Raw genomic sequence first — 15,887 nt, 5'->3', positions numbered from 1 at the left:
AAAACTTTGTGTGATATTTTGATACAAGGACTACTCCTTTGGTGTTGAGGGTGATAGGTGGACACCCATGAGAAGATCAAACCTGTGCCTGTATGTTTGGGTGTAGGGGACAGTCTCAGAGTCGCACAGTGCATACACCCTGCTCAACACCCTTCCCTGAGCCAGACCTGCTGCTCTCTCTGCGTTTCTTGGTTACATGGTTGCTTCTGCTTACTCCCTGTCAATGGTGTCTATCACCATCCTAGTCCCCAGGGCCTTGTCTCAGTCCCCTGACTTTTATCCCTCATGGTCTCTGTCTGAGGGTAGGGGACACAGCATTGGGAGGACTGGGCCATGAGATCAGGCTCTAGCATCTGCCACCTTTTCTTAGCAGCACCCGCAAATCCAATTATTAACCAATTTCTGTCTATGCCACCTAAGACAAGCCTCAAAGTGGTTTCCTACACTCTCTCTCTTTTTTTAAAGTTGATATTTTGCCCCCCCCCCATTTATTTATTTATATTTTATTGATTTTTTTACAGAGAGGAAGAGAGAGGGATAGAGAGTTAGAAACATCTATGAGAGAGAATCATCGATCAGCTGCCTCTTGCACACCCCCTACTGGGGATGTGCCTGCAACCAAGGTACATGCCCTTGACCGGAATCGAACCCAGGACCTTTCAATCCACAGGCCGACACTCTATCCACTGAGCCAAACCGGTTTCAGCTCCACTCTCTTTTTATTTGCCTTATTTGGAGCCTAATTGCAGATGAAATGCCCTCTCCTGTGTGAATATTTCCTCACAGCGTCTTCACCTTAACTACCTCAAATTGTGGACCTGATAGTGAAGAGAAAGTTTGATAAGGAGCATTAATTACTAATAATATTAGCTACGAAAGAGCAAAGAATGCAAGAAGGAATACATTTGAGAAAGGGTGCTCCACAGGGTTGAGATGTAGATCTCATTGGAAAGCTTAGCCCATCAGAAGGCTGATAAAGATTGCCAGGTTTCAAAAACCAGAGCTGACAAACAAGAACTTCCCCATGAGGTGCCCATGGACTTGGCAGAAACTACCCAGGATGTATCGATAGTTGACCTCCCTGAGTTCCTGGCATCGCACTTGGATGCAGTGCAGGTGGGGGCAGGAGGAAGAAGGCTGCTGAACTTCCTGGAACCCGGTGGTGGAAGGGGGAGTGCTGTGACTGAATTTCGTCCCCCACCCTCAATTTATCTTGCTGTCCCAACTTCTAGGGTGGCTGTAATTAAAATTAAATGAAGTTGTAAGAGTGGAGCCCTGGTCTGATTGGATTAGTGTCCTTATAAGAGGAGATGAACAGATTGCCAGAGCACAACTGAGGTTCCTGCCAGCCAATCCACAGCCAATATGAGGGCCAGTGAGTTCAGGGTGACAGTCTACATGTCACAAATTCAAGGAAGGGCTCAGTCATTTCCATTCATTGGCGTGCGTCCTGTCCCCCAGGCTGTGACAGTCTTATTTGTGCTCAGAGACTGTCCACTGGTGCCCTTGGGATGGTAAACAAGACTTGAGCACCTGCTGTATGATCCATGATCCTTTTGACTACCCTGCTACCTGGGAATTACCGTTCCTTTGCAGAAGAGGGAAATGGAGGCTCGGGGAAATTGATATACTATGGAAGTTCACACAACCTTGGCATTCTGGAAGCTGGGTTTAAACCCCGTTTTCTCTTGCTGAAACCGGTTTGGCTCAGTGGATAGAGCATCAGCCTGCGGACTGAAAGGTCCCGGGTTCGATTCCGGTCAAGGGCATGTACCTTGGTTGTGGGCACATCCTCAGTAGGGGTGCGCAAGAGGCAGCTGATCGATGATTCTCTCTCATCGATGTTTCTAACTCTCTATCCCTTTCTCTTTCTCTCTGTAAAAAATTAATAAAATATATTTTAAAAAAACATAAAATAAAAATAAACCCAGTTCTCTCTGACTCTCAGAATGGGGCCCATCTCTACTGGAACATGGACCTCTACTAACACGGGAATGTCCTATAATCATCATGCCCCCTCCCCTCCACTGAAATGTAGAATAATTATTAGGTTCATGTTTGGTTTTGTGTCATGTATCACTTTTTAAAGAATATATAAATTTTTTCAGTATTGCTTTTTAAAAAATTGTATTTTGATTGATTTTAGAGAGGGAGAGAGAACCTCTGATCGGCTGCCTCCCGCATGACCCCCCCACCCCCCACTGGGCATCGAACCGGAAACCCAGGCATGTGCCCTTGACTGGAATTGAACCTGGGACCCCTCAGTTTGCAGGCCAACACTATCCACTGAGCCAAACCCACCAGGGCAGTATTGTATGTGGTATCTACCTTTTTAAAAGCTCTAATCTACCTTTTTATTGAATTTATTGGGGTTATATTGGTTAATACATAGGTTTCAAGTGTAAAATTCTATAACACACGAGAAGCCAGGCTGGGGAGGAGTGTCCTTCAGCCTGGCTAGCACCCTCTTGCAATCTGGAACATCCCTCTCACAATCCAGGACCTCTAAACATTTTGCTACACGGGGTAGCATTCCTGCCGCTGCTCTGAGAGTGAGTACCTGGTGAGCTGGTCTGCAGTAGGTCTTCCCAGAGTGGTTCCCAGAAATGAATGCTTTGATAATGAGACGGCTCAGTTTGCCAGGAGATGTGGACAGAGCTGGACAACACATACTACAGAGTGATGGTGTGCAGCAAGCGAGTCACCTCGCCCAGCGGTACTGCCATGAAGCAGTAAGAGAGACCAGTGAACTCTGACCATCCCCAGAGAGAGAGAGAGATATGCTCTCATGCAACTCTCAGAAACTGGACTCACAAGAGATGAAGACAAGTCTTCATGTTATTTCTAGCAGCAATTTTACCATTCTGTGCTTAAAGGACTTTGTGGAACAGACTTTGCTTCACGCTCCGATAACCAAAAATCATTTCAACCTTAAAAAAAAAAAAAAAAGGTAGTTTCTTAGAAGCTGGGATAAAAATGATGGCCATTATGGTCAGAGGATCCAAGGACAATATGAGCCACAAGTTCACCAAAGGAGATAACTTCTGTTAATAATGACCAGCAACTTTTTTTTAATCCTCACCTAAGAATATGTTTTTATTAGTTTTAGAGGGAGGGGAAGGGAGAAACATCAATCGAACCTGCAATCCAGGTATATGCCCTACTGGGAATCGAACCTGCAACCTTTCTGTTTACTGGACGGCGTTCCAGCCAACCCAGCCAGTAGGCAATGGTGGTCAGAAAGGTTTTGTTAGCTAGGGGTTGGCCCCAAACGTCAAAGCTGAACTCTGGTAGGCCGGGCTGCACTGCCTGGGCTGGGCTCACAGTCTGATGAGTGTCGTCTCCTCTAATCCAAACTCCGTCTCCAATCCCCAGAGCATGGAGGCCATGCCAAGGAGCACCCACGAGCCTGGGAGGAGGGAACCAGGGAACCGGAGCTGTGTCTGTTCCCAGGCACACCTCACAGAGAGCCATTTCTCCAACATGATTCAAGTCTAAATAAACCGAGAACAGAACAAGCTGTGTAACTGCCCTATGTCACTGCCTTTACTTAATTAAGGCTAAATTGCTGGGGAAAAAATACAGAAGCTTAAGAAATACAGAAATGTATGTTTCACGTAACAGTTTGTGGTGAGCGATCCCCCTGCCAGGGGCCTGGGCTCTGCACTGTCCCTCAGATTCCTGCCAGGTTCCTGCCCCACCAGACTTCAGACTGAGCCCTGCTGCTCAGAGGAGGTCAGGGACCAGAAGCTTCAGCACCTCTGGGTCTTGTCAGAAATGCAACGTCTCAGGCGCCAGGTCCCCTGTGGCAGCCAGGACCACTTGCAGAGCGTGTGGGCAACCGGGCAAAGCAAAAACGTGGGACCTTTGTTCACAAATTCTTAAACATTCCAAAATGGTGAAAGCAGGCCATTCAGCCAAGCTCAGGGCTCTGCGAAGCAGGGGCTCTGCATGCTGCATAGGCCTCAGGCCTTGAAACAGGCAGTTCACTGGGAAAAGCCCCACAGCCAGGGCTGAGAGCACTGAGACTGTGTCACCAGAGCCAGGCTTTGCCTCCAAATAGCAGGTGTCAATATGCCAGGATCACCAGGGGAATATAGTAACTGAATGCTCATCCATCTGGAATGATGTATTTCCCGGGGAAGACGGGAACCACAGTCTGGGAAAACCTCCGTCTTCAGGACAGAGCTGTGCCGTTACCGTGTTTCCCCGAAAATAAGACATCCTTCGAAAATAAGACCTAGCGCATGGAAAGATAAGACATCCCCTGAAAATAAGTTCTAGGGCAACTTTTGGAGAAAAAATTAATATAAGACACTGTCTTATTTTCGGGGAAACAGGGTAGTATTTGTCTTAGCCTCTGGAAGAACTGCCACGTGGGAATGTTCTAGGCCTCACTTGTGTTCTGTATTTGATCCACAGACCAGGGTTGTCTGGAAACCCCAGGCTCCTCATCTCAGCACGGAGCTCTGTGTTGTCAGTCTGTGTTGTTATTCAGGAAGTTCCTGAGTCCAGATTTCTTCTACGTGAAAGGGTGGGAAAAGCTGCTCGTGGCTCTGACCTCACTCTGAAGTTACTATTCCTGACAGGAGCAAAGTTTTCAGCCCCTTGTTCTGCCACAAAATGGTTTAGATAGTATATTTCTATGTTATCAGTATTTTACAGTAAAAAAAGACCCAACAACACAAAAAACAATTTGCAGAACTTAAAGGGACAGATCCTGGTGGAATTTTCAGAAGGTGGGCACTAGGGCAAAGGGCATATCAGGGTTCGATTCCAGTGAAGGGCACTTACCTTGGTTGCAGGCTCCTCCTGGCACAGGCCCTGATCAGGGCTTGTGCAGGAGGCAACCGATCGATGTGTTGCTCTCATATTGATATTTCCCTCTTCTTTCCCTCTCCCCAAAAATCAATGGGAAAAATATCCTCAGGTATGGATTAACAATGCCAGGGATACTTCCCAGACCTACCACCTATAGGTCTAGGGACTGGTTTAATCTGCCTCAACTGCCGCCCTCTCCACATTGCTCCTGGATTCAGATGTAGAGTTGTCCTCATTGATAGATAAAACAAGGCCCCCGAGAAAGAATGCTTGTCTGGGTGCCAGGAAGTGAACTGGAGAGTCACTAAATGAAACCTCGCTCTCTTGAGGCACAGCCTTGATCATGCTTCTTCTCAATCAGGACCTTTTGGTGGCTCCCCTCTGCTTTCAAAATGAAGTCCAAATCCTTGAACTTGGCATGTAAGGCCCTCTGTGACCTGCTTTCAGCTTCTCAGTTTCAGAGCATAAGTTTGCCTCTTGTCCTGGGTTTTCTGTATTTTGAACCCAGTGTTCACGTGACGCCATTTTGAGCCTGCTGTTTTCTCTTTACAATTCCCCCAGGCCATTCCGTCCCCCTCCTTTTTTGTTTTTGTTTTTTTGTGTTTTTGTTTTTGTTTTTTGTTTTTGTTAATTCTCACCCAAGGACATTTTCCCATTGGTTTTTAGATAGAGTCTAAGGGAAGGAGATAGGGGTAGGCATGGGGGGGGCGGGGGGAGAGAGAAAGAGAAAGAGAAAGAGAGAGAGAGAAAGAGAGAGAGAGAGAAAGAGAGAGAGAGAAAGAGAGAGAGAAACATCCATGTGAGAGTCACATTGATAGGTTGCCTCCCACACGGGCTCTGACTGGGGCTAGGGATTGAATCTGCAATGCAGGTAGCAGGTACATATCCTTGATAGGGAATCAAACCATCAGCCCTTCTGTGCATGGGTTGATACTCTAACCATGAGCAACAGCAGCAAGGGCCTACAATTCCCCCCTTTTGATCAGACTCTCAGCTTAATTAAGAGATGTGATAAAAAAAAAATTCAGGCATTAGTGTCACTCTCAGCTACCACTCTGTAGCCTGCTGGCCCTTGGTGTGGCATGATGATTGCTTAAATCTCTGTGATCTGGGCTTGTGGTTTTCTCTTTAACAGCAGAAAGGGTTGAGAAGGGGGATGTGGCAAGAATGACTACAAGGTCTGAGCCTTGACCAGGGCAGTGACAAATTTAATACGTGCAAGAAAGTTATGAACTTCAATTTTGGGCTTCCTACTTTCTCTGAGTCATGCAAAACAATTTACATGGGTCTGATTACCACAGGGTAAAACAATGCTATTCTAAACCTCTCAAAGAAAGCTAACATTTACCACCCATACAGCATGTCACACGTACTATCCACTACAGTTTAATCTCATTTAATAGTCACTACCAGGTAGCTCTGGCCTCACTCTATGTGCTGCTTGCTTTACATTTATTCTCCTATTCAATCCTCATTATTTTGGGTGACTGCTGCAGTTATATCTGTTTTACAGATGAGGAAACTGAAACTTAGAGAAAATGTCATTTAGAAGAATTCAAAGCATATAGAAAAGGCCAATGAGCCTCAGAACCCAGGCTTTCCAGCACTACGCTACCCTGTAATTCTGTTAAAAGAGCAGTAAAGTCTGGGGGGACAAAAGTAAAAGTAAGGCAGCCATGGATCATAGTCCGCCTCACATTTTAAGGCAAGTTAAAGATACGAGATGTATTTGAAAACGCTGCCTGCCCTGGTTAGTGTGTCTCAATGATTAGAGTGCCGGCCCAAGCACCAGAAGGTCATGGGTACAATTTCCTGTCAAGGGTACATACATGGGTTGCAGGGTCTATCCCAGGCCTCAATTAGGAATCATGCAGGAGGCAATCAATTGATGTGACTCTCTCACATCGATGTTTCTCTCTCATTCCCCTCCCTCCCTTCCACTCTCTCTAAAAATATTCTCCGATGAGGATTAACAAAAACAAACAAACAAACCAATAAAACAAAACACTGCCTAATATCCAATGTAAATGTTTAACAGAAAGGATGTATATATACACACGTGTGTGTGTGTGTGTGTGTGTGTGTGTGTGTGTGTGTGTGTTTAGTTTGCCTTGGAAAATTAATTCTGATGATGTGGTGTTTGCTTGTTTTTTAATGCTAGAAATTCCCCTGTATACCCTTCTGGTAAATGAGGATTGCTGTAATATGCCTTTAGAAGCATCTGTTGGGAAATTATGCCATGTCAGACTGTCTCCTTCTTGTGAGATTTCTCTGGGCCATGTTTTGGACAGTCACTGTGCAATGACAAAAGCTGACAGTAATTGATGGGCTCTCAATCTTTACCTCAGTGCAGACTTACATGCAACATACAGCTATACAGCTAATAGGAAGGTATGATACTGTGATTTATAAAACATATATATTTGGTCTTTGTCCAGTTTCTGGCAAAACTGCTAAAACCCTTGGAATTTTCTAACTGGTATGAGAGAGATAGGTGCCTTGTTATGCCAATGAAGTGACTTTTGGAAAGCACATATGGATGGGGGCTGGTTGCCAGGGGAACCAACCAGGAGATTTGAGGGTTGGAACTTTCCCAACCTTTGAGGATTAAAAAAAAAAAAAAAAAAAAAAAAAAAAAAAAAGGGCAGGGGAACGGTAAGGCTGTCTAGGAGTGCAAATTGAGTTCAATCATGAATGGCCAATGATTTCCTCCATCGTGTTTATGTTATGAAATCTTCATTAAAATCCATTAGGACTGGGTTCCGAGAGCTTCTGGGTTAGTGAACAGGTGGAGGCTCTGTGAGAGTGGAGCTGGGGAGGACATGGAAGCTTCTGGCTCTTTCCCCATCCCAAACATATGCATCTGGCTGTTCCTGAGTTATAACCTGTTAAAAAACAAAATTATATCGGGTATATTTAAAGATCTACACTAGCTTTACTGAGTGATTCATGAACCCAGTAGCATCCCATCTAGCAAGCAGAGAGGTGCTTTGATAAGTTTTACAAAATGGAAGGTCTTCATAGACAGAAACTGGGAAGGACAAGGTAGTTATTACCAGAAGAAAAGAAAGGATTGTTTCGGGAAGGACACTCTTCTTTGGGGTAAGGGCAGCAAGGGTTTCCCAGGGGTGGGGAACCTTTTTCTCTGCCAATGGCCATTTGGATATTTATAACATCACTCTTGGGCCCTACAAGATTATGGCTGCTACATTTGGTCAAAAAATCTAACTAACTCATCTCCAATGCCTAGGGCCAGACTAAATGATTTCGTGGGCCTAATATGGCCCTCGGGCCAGATGTTGCCCACCCCTGGAGATTATCTCACCAGTGTTGACTAGGAAATTCTAGACTAACTGGTTTAAAATTCCACACCTGGTAGAGGCTGCAACTGAAGTTAGGTAAGGTAATAAATCTTGGTCGGGTTTAGCAAAAGAAACTTCATTTTGGGCCTGTTGTTTCATTTTAACATCCTTTTATCATAAATTAGTAACCTAGTAAATAAAATATTTTTTTTCTGAGTGCTATGAGCTGCTTTAACAAATTAATCAAAACCAAGGAGGGGGTCATGGGAACAAGTGATTTATTGCCAGTCAGAAGCACAGTTAACAACCTGTTGGACTAGGGATGGGCATCTAACGTGGAGAGTAGTCATGTGGCTCTGAGCCTTTATCCTGTAGAAGCTGGTGCCCTCTCCTGGAAATAGTGTCGGAATGGAGTTGAATTGTGGACACCCAGCTGGCATTACATATTGCTTGACATGGGGAAACAAGACACACACACACACACACACACACACACACACACACACACACTCACACAAGCACGCACGCACCCGCCACTCATTGGTGACCCAAATCCTTAGGTTTCCCCCAATTCCCAAAATTCTAAGAAGGTTTGTGAAGCCTCCTTTCTTGGACAGCCTCCTCACTAATCTGGTTACATCATATCAATAACGTGGGAGTATAAAGATTAACAAATAGAAACCCCTTTTAAATTGCAGTTGGGAGGTCTTCTAGGGGGAGTGCTCATGCCCAACCACTCATTGTGGTATTTCTCCAAATATGGTACTCAAATGACAAATAAGAATATGAAAAGATGCTCAATATCACTAATCATTAGGAAAATGCACATAAGAACCATAATAAAATATTACCTAATATTTTTTAGGTAATTTTTACTAGGATGGCTACTATAAAAGCAAACAAACAGCCTTAGCTGGTTTGGCTCAGTGGATAGAGCATCAGCATGTGGACTGAAGGGTCCCAGATTCCATTCTGGTCAAGGGCATGTACCTTGGTTGCAGGTTCAATCCCAGGCCAACAGGTCAACGTGCATGCAGGAGGCAACCAATGGATGTGTCTCTCTCTCACATTGATGTTTCTCTCCCCCCCCCCCCCCCTCTCTCTCTCTCTCTCTCTCTCTCTCTCTCTCTCTCTCTCTCTCTCTCCCTCCCTTCCTTCATTCTCTTAAAACACACACACACACACACACACACACACACACACACACACACACACAAATTATATAATATGGCATAGTTTCTATGGAAAACAGTATGGCAGTTATTAAAAATTTAAAAATAGAAGATTGCCCAGCTGGTGTGGCTTAGAGGTTGAGCATTAGCTCATGAATTAGGAGGTCATTGGTTCGATTCCCAGTCAGGGCACATATTTTGGGCTCAATTCCCAGTAGGGGGTCTGTAGAAGGCAGTCAATGATTCTCTTTCATCATTGATGTCTCTATCTCTTCCTTCCTCTCCCTTCCTCTTGCTGAAATAAAAAAAATAATAACATTTAAAAATAAAATTTAAAAACTTTAAACATAGAATTATCATATAATCTAGAAATTTTATTTCTGGGTGTACACCCCAAAGAATTGAAAGCAGAGTCTCAAAGACATATTTGTACAACCATGTTCATAACAGCATTAATCACAATAGACAAGAGGTGGAAGCAACCCAAGTAGCCATTGATAAGTGAATGCATAAGCAAAATGTGATATACACATTTTATAGAATATTATTCAGCTTTTAAAAAGGAAGGAAATTCTGACAAATGCTAAGACATGGATGAACCTTGAGGACATTAAGCTAAGTGAAATAAGCCAGTCACACAAAAAAACAAATACCATATGATTCCATGTATATTAGATACTTAGAGTAGTAATGAAATATCATAGGGACAGAAAGTAGAATGGTGGCTCCAGGGGCTGGGTGGGGGTGGAAATGAGGAGTACTTTCATGGGTAGAGAGTTTTAGTTTTAGAAAAAAAGCTCTGGAAGTTGGCTGCACAATACTGCCCACATTCCTATTCTCTCAGCAAGCACACCAGGCAAATTCTGACTTGGTGGTCCCTGGACTGATTCTGACTCCCCTACTGCTGTCCTCTGGCTCTAGTCAGGGCCTGCTCTAGCTTAGTGTAGGATGGTCCAGATCTCTCCACTCTCATCTCTACCCCATTACACATCCATCAGCCTTTCTTCTCTAGGGAAATTTAAAGGCCTTTAATATTTTTCCTTTGGATGAAGGTGTAGGGATGGGGCAGGTGAGTGGACTATGGATTCCATCTCGAGGTTAGCAACTGTATGAAATTTCTTCCCAAGATTATTTTACTAAACTCCCATAGCAAACCCTGTCTGGCTTTTCTGGTTGAAGCTGCCATTCTCTAACATTGCACCCTCCCAGAATTCTTATGCTGCACACCAGCTTCCCTTCAACCTTGCTGATTCTTCTATTCTGACACCTTAGTGGCCAATTGGCCATTTCCCGGTCATTTTAATGGTGTGTCATTTCTGCACAACATTGTAGCAAATTTCTACACTACCGTACAACAATACCTTCCAAAGCAACTGATGGTGAGCACACTTGAGTCTGGAGGACTCCCTTTTCCAGTGCAGAGTCCACCCTATGGGGGTGCTGGAAGTTTTATTTTCTGGGGTTGTCTGCCCTTCCTTTCCTCATCTGCACCCTAGGGTCCCAGCTTCATCCTGAGCTGTCTTCTTGCAATGGAGCCCATTCTGCTGTTCCACTTGCCCTGTAGCCTCACCTTCTTCAATCAAATCTCTTTTCTGATATTGTTTACCCTTCACAGCAAATGTCAATACCTTTCTCTCCAGATATGAGACTGAAAATGGGCAGAAAACCCCAGTTTGCCAAGTCCCTGAAAGCTGCCAGGTTGCACAATCTGGGAAACTTAGATGTGCATGAAAAAGAACCATTGTGTCCTGGATGCTGGGTTCTGACCAAGAGGAATTTCCCACATTTCAGTGTTTTGCTCCAAACCTCTCTTGCCACGTGTCCCACTAGCAAAGCGTCAGTGTATATAGCACCAGGCACAGCTCCAGGCGGCGGCACAGGCAGCTCAGCTTCAGCAGGGGTGTCAGCAGGACCAAGCTGCCAAGGTGACGTGCTAGAACTCTCCAACACTTTTTCTCTTTGGGGCTCTTTTCTCCACCAGCTTTCTGGTGCTGCACCACAGCTCTCTGCATCTTTTCTGAATCTACTGTTCTGCCTATTATATTTCACCAGATGGGAATACTTTTGGGGTAGAGATTTTTAAAAAAATATATATTTTATTGTTTTTTTACAGAGAGGAAGGGAGAGAGATAGAGAGCTAGAAACGTCGATGAGAGAGAAACATCGACCAGCTGCCTCTTGCACACCCCCTACCGGGGATGTGCCCGTAACCAACGTACATGCCCCTGACCGGAATCGAACCTGGGTGGGACCCTTCAGTCCGCAGACCGACGCTCTACCACTGAGCCAAACCGATTTCGGCTGGGGTAGAGATTTTGTCCTGTGCTGCTTCTGTGTGAGGTAGGGATGACAGATCAGGTATCCTACAGTAATTATGGATTCTTTAACTCATCTCAACTTGACAGAGAGGCAGAGCAGTCACAAAACTTCCAAATGCCTTTGGGATAGTTCCCGTACAGTGGGGATTCAGGGCTGGCAGGGGGATGATTGAAATGGAAACTGGTTTGTACAAAAAGCTCATTGTATTGTCTGATACAGGAAATTACTGTGATTTTTAAAAAAATATATTTTATTGATTTTACACAGAGAGGAATTGGGAGGGATAGAGAGTTAGAAATGTGGATGAGAGAGAAACATCGACCAGCTGCCTCCTGCACACCTCCCACTGGGGATGTGCCCGCAACCGAGGTACATGCCCTTGACCGGAATTGAACCCAGGACTTTTCAGTCCGCAGGCTGATGCTCTATCCACTGAGCCAAACCGGTTTCGGCAATTACTGTGATTTTAATGAGTCAGATGAAAATGTAGAACTGAGGGGATTGGGGGGGGGGCGGTATGGGGAAATAAGGACACATATGTAACACCTTAATCAATAAAGAAATTAAAAAAGAAAGAAAATGTAGAACTGAAACACAACCTATCCATCTATACGATGAATATATATATTCATCTATATGTGCAGATAGATATTGATATAAAAGTGTAAGATTGAGTGGAATTTAATTTTGGAAGGCTAGGAAAGGTCACCATGTCCAAGAAAAGAAGCCAAAGTGCCTCATGCTTGGTTGTGTCTGCTTGGCTCTCTTTCTTAGGATGAAGCTTTCAACGACCATCGTGCTCTGTTGCCTCATCCTGGGTGTCAGTAGCCAAAGATGGAAAACATTCTTCAGGGAAGCTGGTCAAGGTAAGGACCCGAGTATGGGCTTGGAGGAGCTGCATCAGACCCCACCTAGGTTTCACCTGAGCAGAGGCCACATTCCCCCCACAAGCAAAGGTCAAGGCTGAGTAGAAGGAGAACACTGTTTTCACGGTAGGTGTTCCCTAGGGTTTCCTCACACACTTTGCACTCTTTTGTTGGGATCCCCAGGCCTGAAGGCACATAAGGTTTGTCTCCCAACATTCCGCAAGTGTGATATCGCCAATTCTGAGATGCCTCCCTAAATATAAGTGGCCCTCTTCTGCCCTCTAATGGCAATCAGGGGCAGCCATTTCTTTGTCTCAGCCATGACGTGGGTGTATCAAAAGGGTGGGGAGTATTCACACTCCCCACTCACTTAATTATTGCAACCAAGATAAACGGAGCATTTAATATGTGCTAGACACTGTTCTGAATGTTGTGTTTTTTTCATATACAAATGAACTCGTTTGCATCCTCATATTTTAATCCTTTACTCCTGTGATGTGGGTACCATTATCTCTTAACAGAGAAATTGAGGCACAAAGAGAGTAAGATACCTAACAAGAGACCCAAGTAGAGCAGGATTTAATCTGAGATCTCCAGACCTTGCTATTAACCACATTACTAGACTGCAATCATGCATGTGGAAGAGTGGGGGATTTCGGAACACACATTCTGTTCTTGATCTGAGCAAACTGGTAACATTGGGGATGTGGTGCCTTTCAAAGCTGTAGAGCTCCTCTCTCTACAATGCCTGGTGATGTTTCTGTTGGGGCTGAGATCTGGCCAGGAAACAGATACCTAGAGATACATACCTCACTAGCCACAGTAAAGAGGCAAACATTTGTTTATTTCACAGAATTATAGTTTGCATTTTTTTTTTCTTGTGGTAGTTCCTGAGTACCGGTAATTGTCTTAAGTGTTTGCTGTTAATTCTAAAATCTCATAAAGCCAGATAAAAATACCTTTCCATCGCTGACATCAGTGTTATTCAAAGGGTTATTCTAGGTCCACTTGCATGGGAATCATATGGTATCTGGTGTGCTTTGTGAAATGCAGATAACTGGGCCCACTGAACCTAAATTTCTGTGGCTGAGTGTATAACCCAGCCTTTATCAAGCACTCAGCTGATTTTGTGTACATTGAAGGCTGAGAGCCACCACCTTCACTTTACTGTTCCTCAGTGATGAAAAATGCCATTTTCAAAATCTTTGCTTTATGCACATCTGAACAACAAGGATCTATTTAAATTAGTAACTCAGAGTGTATAAGAATAGTAAGAATGCCATACCTCTAAAAAAAAAACTGTGTTTTCTAATGTCCAAGAAAATGACATGTATGAAATGAAGATAAGTTATCTCATCGGGCAATTACATAAACTATGATTATAGCTCTACATTAGACTTTTCTCTTTTCCTAACAAGTTATTAATTTTTTTGTCATTTAATTTTATTTGTTTAAAATGTTTTTTATTGATTTTAGAAGAGAGGGAGAGAGAGAGAAAAATCGATCAGCTGCTCTCTGAGGGTTGACCCTGCAACGTGGACATGCGCCCTGACTGGGAGTCAAACCGGTGACCTCTTGGTGATGCTCCAACCAGCTGAGCCACACCAGCCAGGGCATTTACCATTCCATTTTAGTTTGATCAAATTCATTCTGCCAGTGACCCCCTGCTCATTGCACTTCATTCCTTTACTTTCTTTAGCCCCCCTCTTCCCAAGGACCACAGAAGTAAAATGATAGTATATTATCTGCCTACAATGTTCCTGACATTATACAGTATTTTCTCAGTTCTTCTGAGTAACCACTCTGAGGGAGGCAATACTCACCCATTTTATTGAGAGGACACTGAATTTTAGAGACGGTGGCTAGTTGACCTTGCATTGCATGTATCACCCCATTTCTTTAATGTCTTTTTTTTTTTTTTTTAAAGGGAACTGACTATCACCTGATGATTGAACTCTGACAGTTGCCCAAGTGCCAAATGTGCCCAGACATTCCGATGTACTCAGGACGAGTTGTCCTCCCTTTGCCCACAGGGATGAGTGTCTCCCATTGACTAGGTTGGGAGCACTGTGCTTCCGAACCTCCCTCAGAATCACCTTTGTCCTCACACCTGTCAGGGGGTTCCCTGCATCTGTCCAGGTGCAGGTTCCTTGTAAAAGCAGACATCCCTCCAGGACCATCCCGCCTCTCCTTTACACGCCTCACTCAGCCAAAACAAAGTAGCAATAGAACGTAGAATGGAGCCAAACAGAACAAAATTTGCATGGTGTGTGATTTTCATAACATTAACCTAAAGAAGTGAAAAATAAAGAAATACTTATTTCATGACAATCTAGTTGGTCTCCAAGGGCTTTTCGAGGACTGAAGTCTTGCAATCAGTGGGAAGGAAATGTTTTATTCTTCTATTATGCCAAGGTGTGATTACCTTCATTTCACATTTTCCTTCCTTTCCAGGAGCCAAAGACATGTGGAGAGCCTACTCTGACATGAGAGAAGCCAATTACAAAAACTCAGACAAATACTTCCACGCCCGGGGGAACTATGATGCTGCACGAAGGGGACCAGGGGGTGCCTGGGCTGCTAAAGTGATCAGGTAACTGGGCTCCTGGGGATGGGTGAGCAGAGCTTGCAAAGAAATTTCCTGTGGAGGCTGTGGTCCCTCCTCCTCTTGCCAACCCTGTCATTTCAGGCCCACTGTGGGCATAAATAAAGCCAGAGCAAGGCTAATGGAATGGGTGATTGCCACCCTCCCCTATGGTGCTGTTCTCCCAGTTGCGGGGGAGGGCGGGGTGTCACCCCAGGACTGAGTGGGCTGTGCCCAGGCAGGGTCAATGTTTAGCCTCTTTCCAGGCTCCTTTCAGAGTCATTAATCCCTTGGAAAGAGGAGGGTGGGGCTGTTTCTCCTCAGCCCCAGATTCATCTCCTACCTTCCCTCCTTTATTCCAGTGATGCCAGAGAGGCTTATCCCAGACTCACTAACCTTTTTAAGCACGGAGACAGTGGCCATGGATTGGCCGACTCAAGGGCGGACCAGGAAGCCAACAGATGGGGCCGGAGTGGCAAAGACCCCAATCACTTCAGACCTCGCGGCCTGCCTTCCAAGTACTAAGCTCCTTCGCTCTGCTCTCGGGAGACGTGGCTGTGAGCCCCCTAAGGGCAGGGACCCCGAGTCATTGAGTTCTATAACCCCAGATGCTGACAGAGGGCACATGGTGGATGTCTAATAAATGCTTAAGAGTCTGAATGTTAAAAACTGTGTTATTATTTGCTATAAGGACTACCTGTTAGTACCAAGGGTGATGCATGAACACCCACATGAAGACAGAGTCTGTGCTTATGTGTTTGAGTGTAGGGGCACATGGTCATCCAGGGCAGATGCCCTGCTGAAGCCATTTCCTGAGTCAGAC

The 15,887-nt window shown here is 44.7% G+C and overlaps 1 protein-coding gene across 1 annotated transcript; it reads left to right on the top strand.

Annotated features, from left to right (window-relative positions):
• The first annotated feature begins 10,996 nt into the window (after window positions 1-10,996).
• On the top strand, window positions 10,997-15,726 carry LOC311628243 (serum amyloid A-3 protein-like). Its single transcript, XM_084895298.1, has 4 exons — window positions 10,997-11,220; window positions 12,389-12,480; window positions 14,935-15,073; window positions 15,427-15,726. The coding sequence occupies exons 2-4, from the start codon at window positions 12,390-12,392 to the stop codon at window positions 15,587-15,589; spliced, it is 393 nt and encodes a 130-aa protein (XP_084751424.1). The 5' UTR covers window positions 10,997-11,220; window position 12,389; the 3' UTR covers window positions 15,590-15,726.
• The last annotated feature ends 161 nt before the right edge of the window (window positions 15,727-15,887 follow it).

This window comes from Pipistrellus hanaki, assembly GCF_964339955.1.
Source record: "Pipistrellus hanaki genome assembly, chromosome: 9".
Lineage (NCBI taxonomy): Eukaryota > Metazoa > Chordata > Mammalia > Chiroptera > Vespertilionidae > Pipistrellus > Pipistrellus hanaki.
This window is presented reverse-complemented; position numbering and strand designations above follow the sequence as displayed.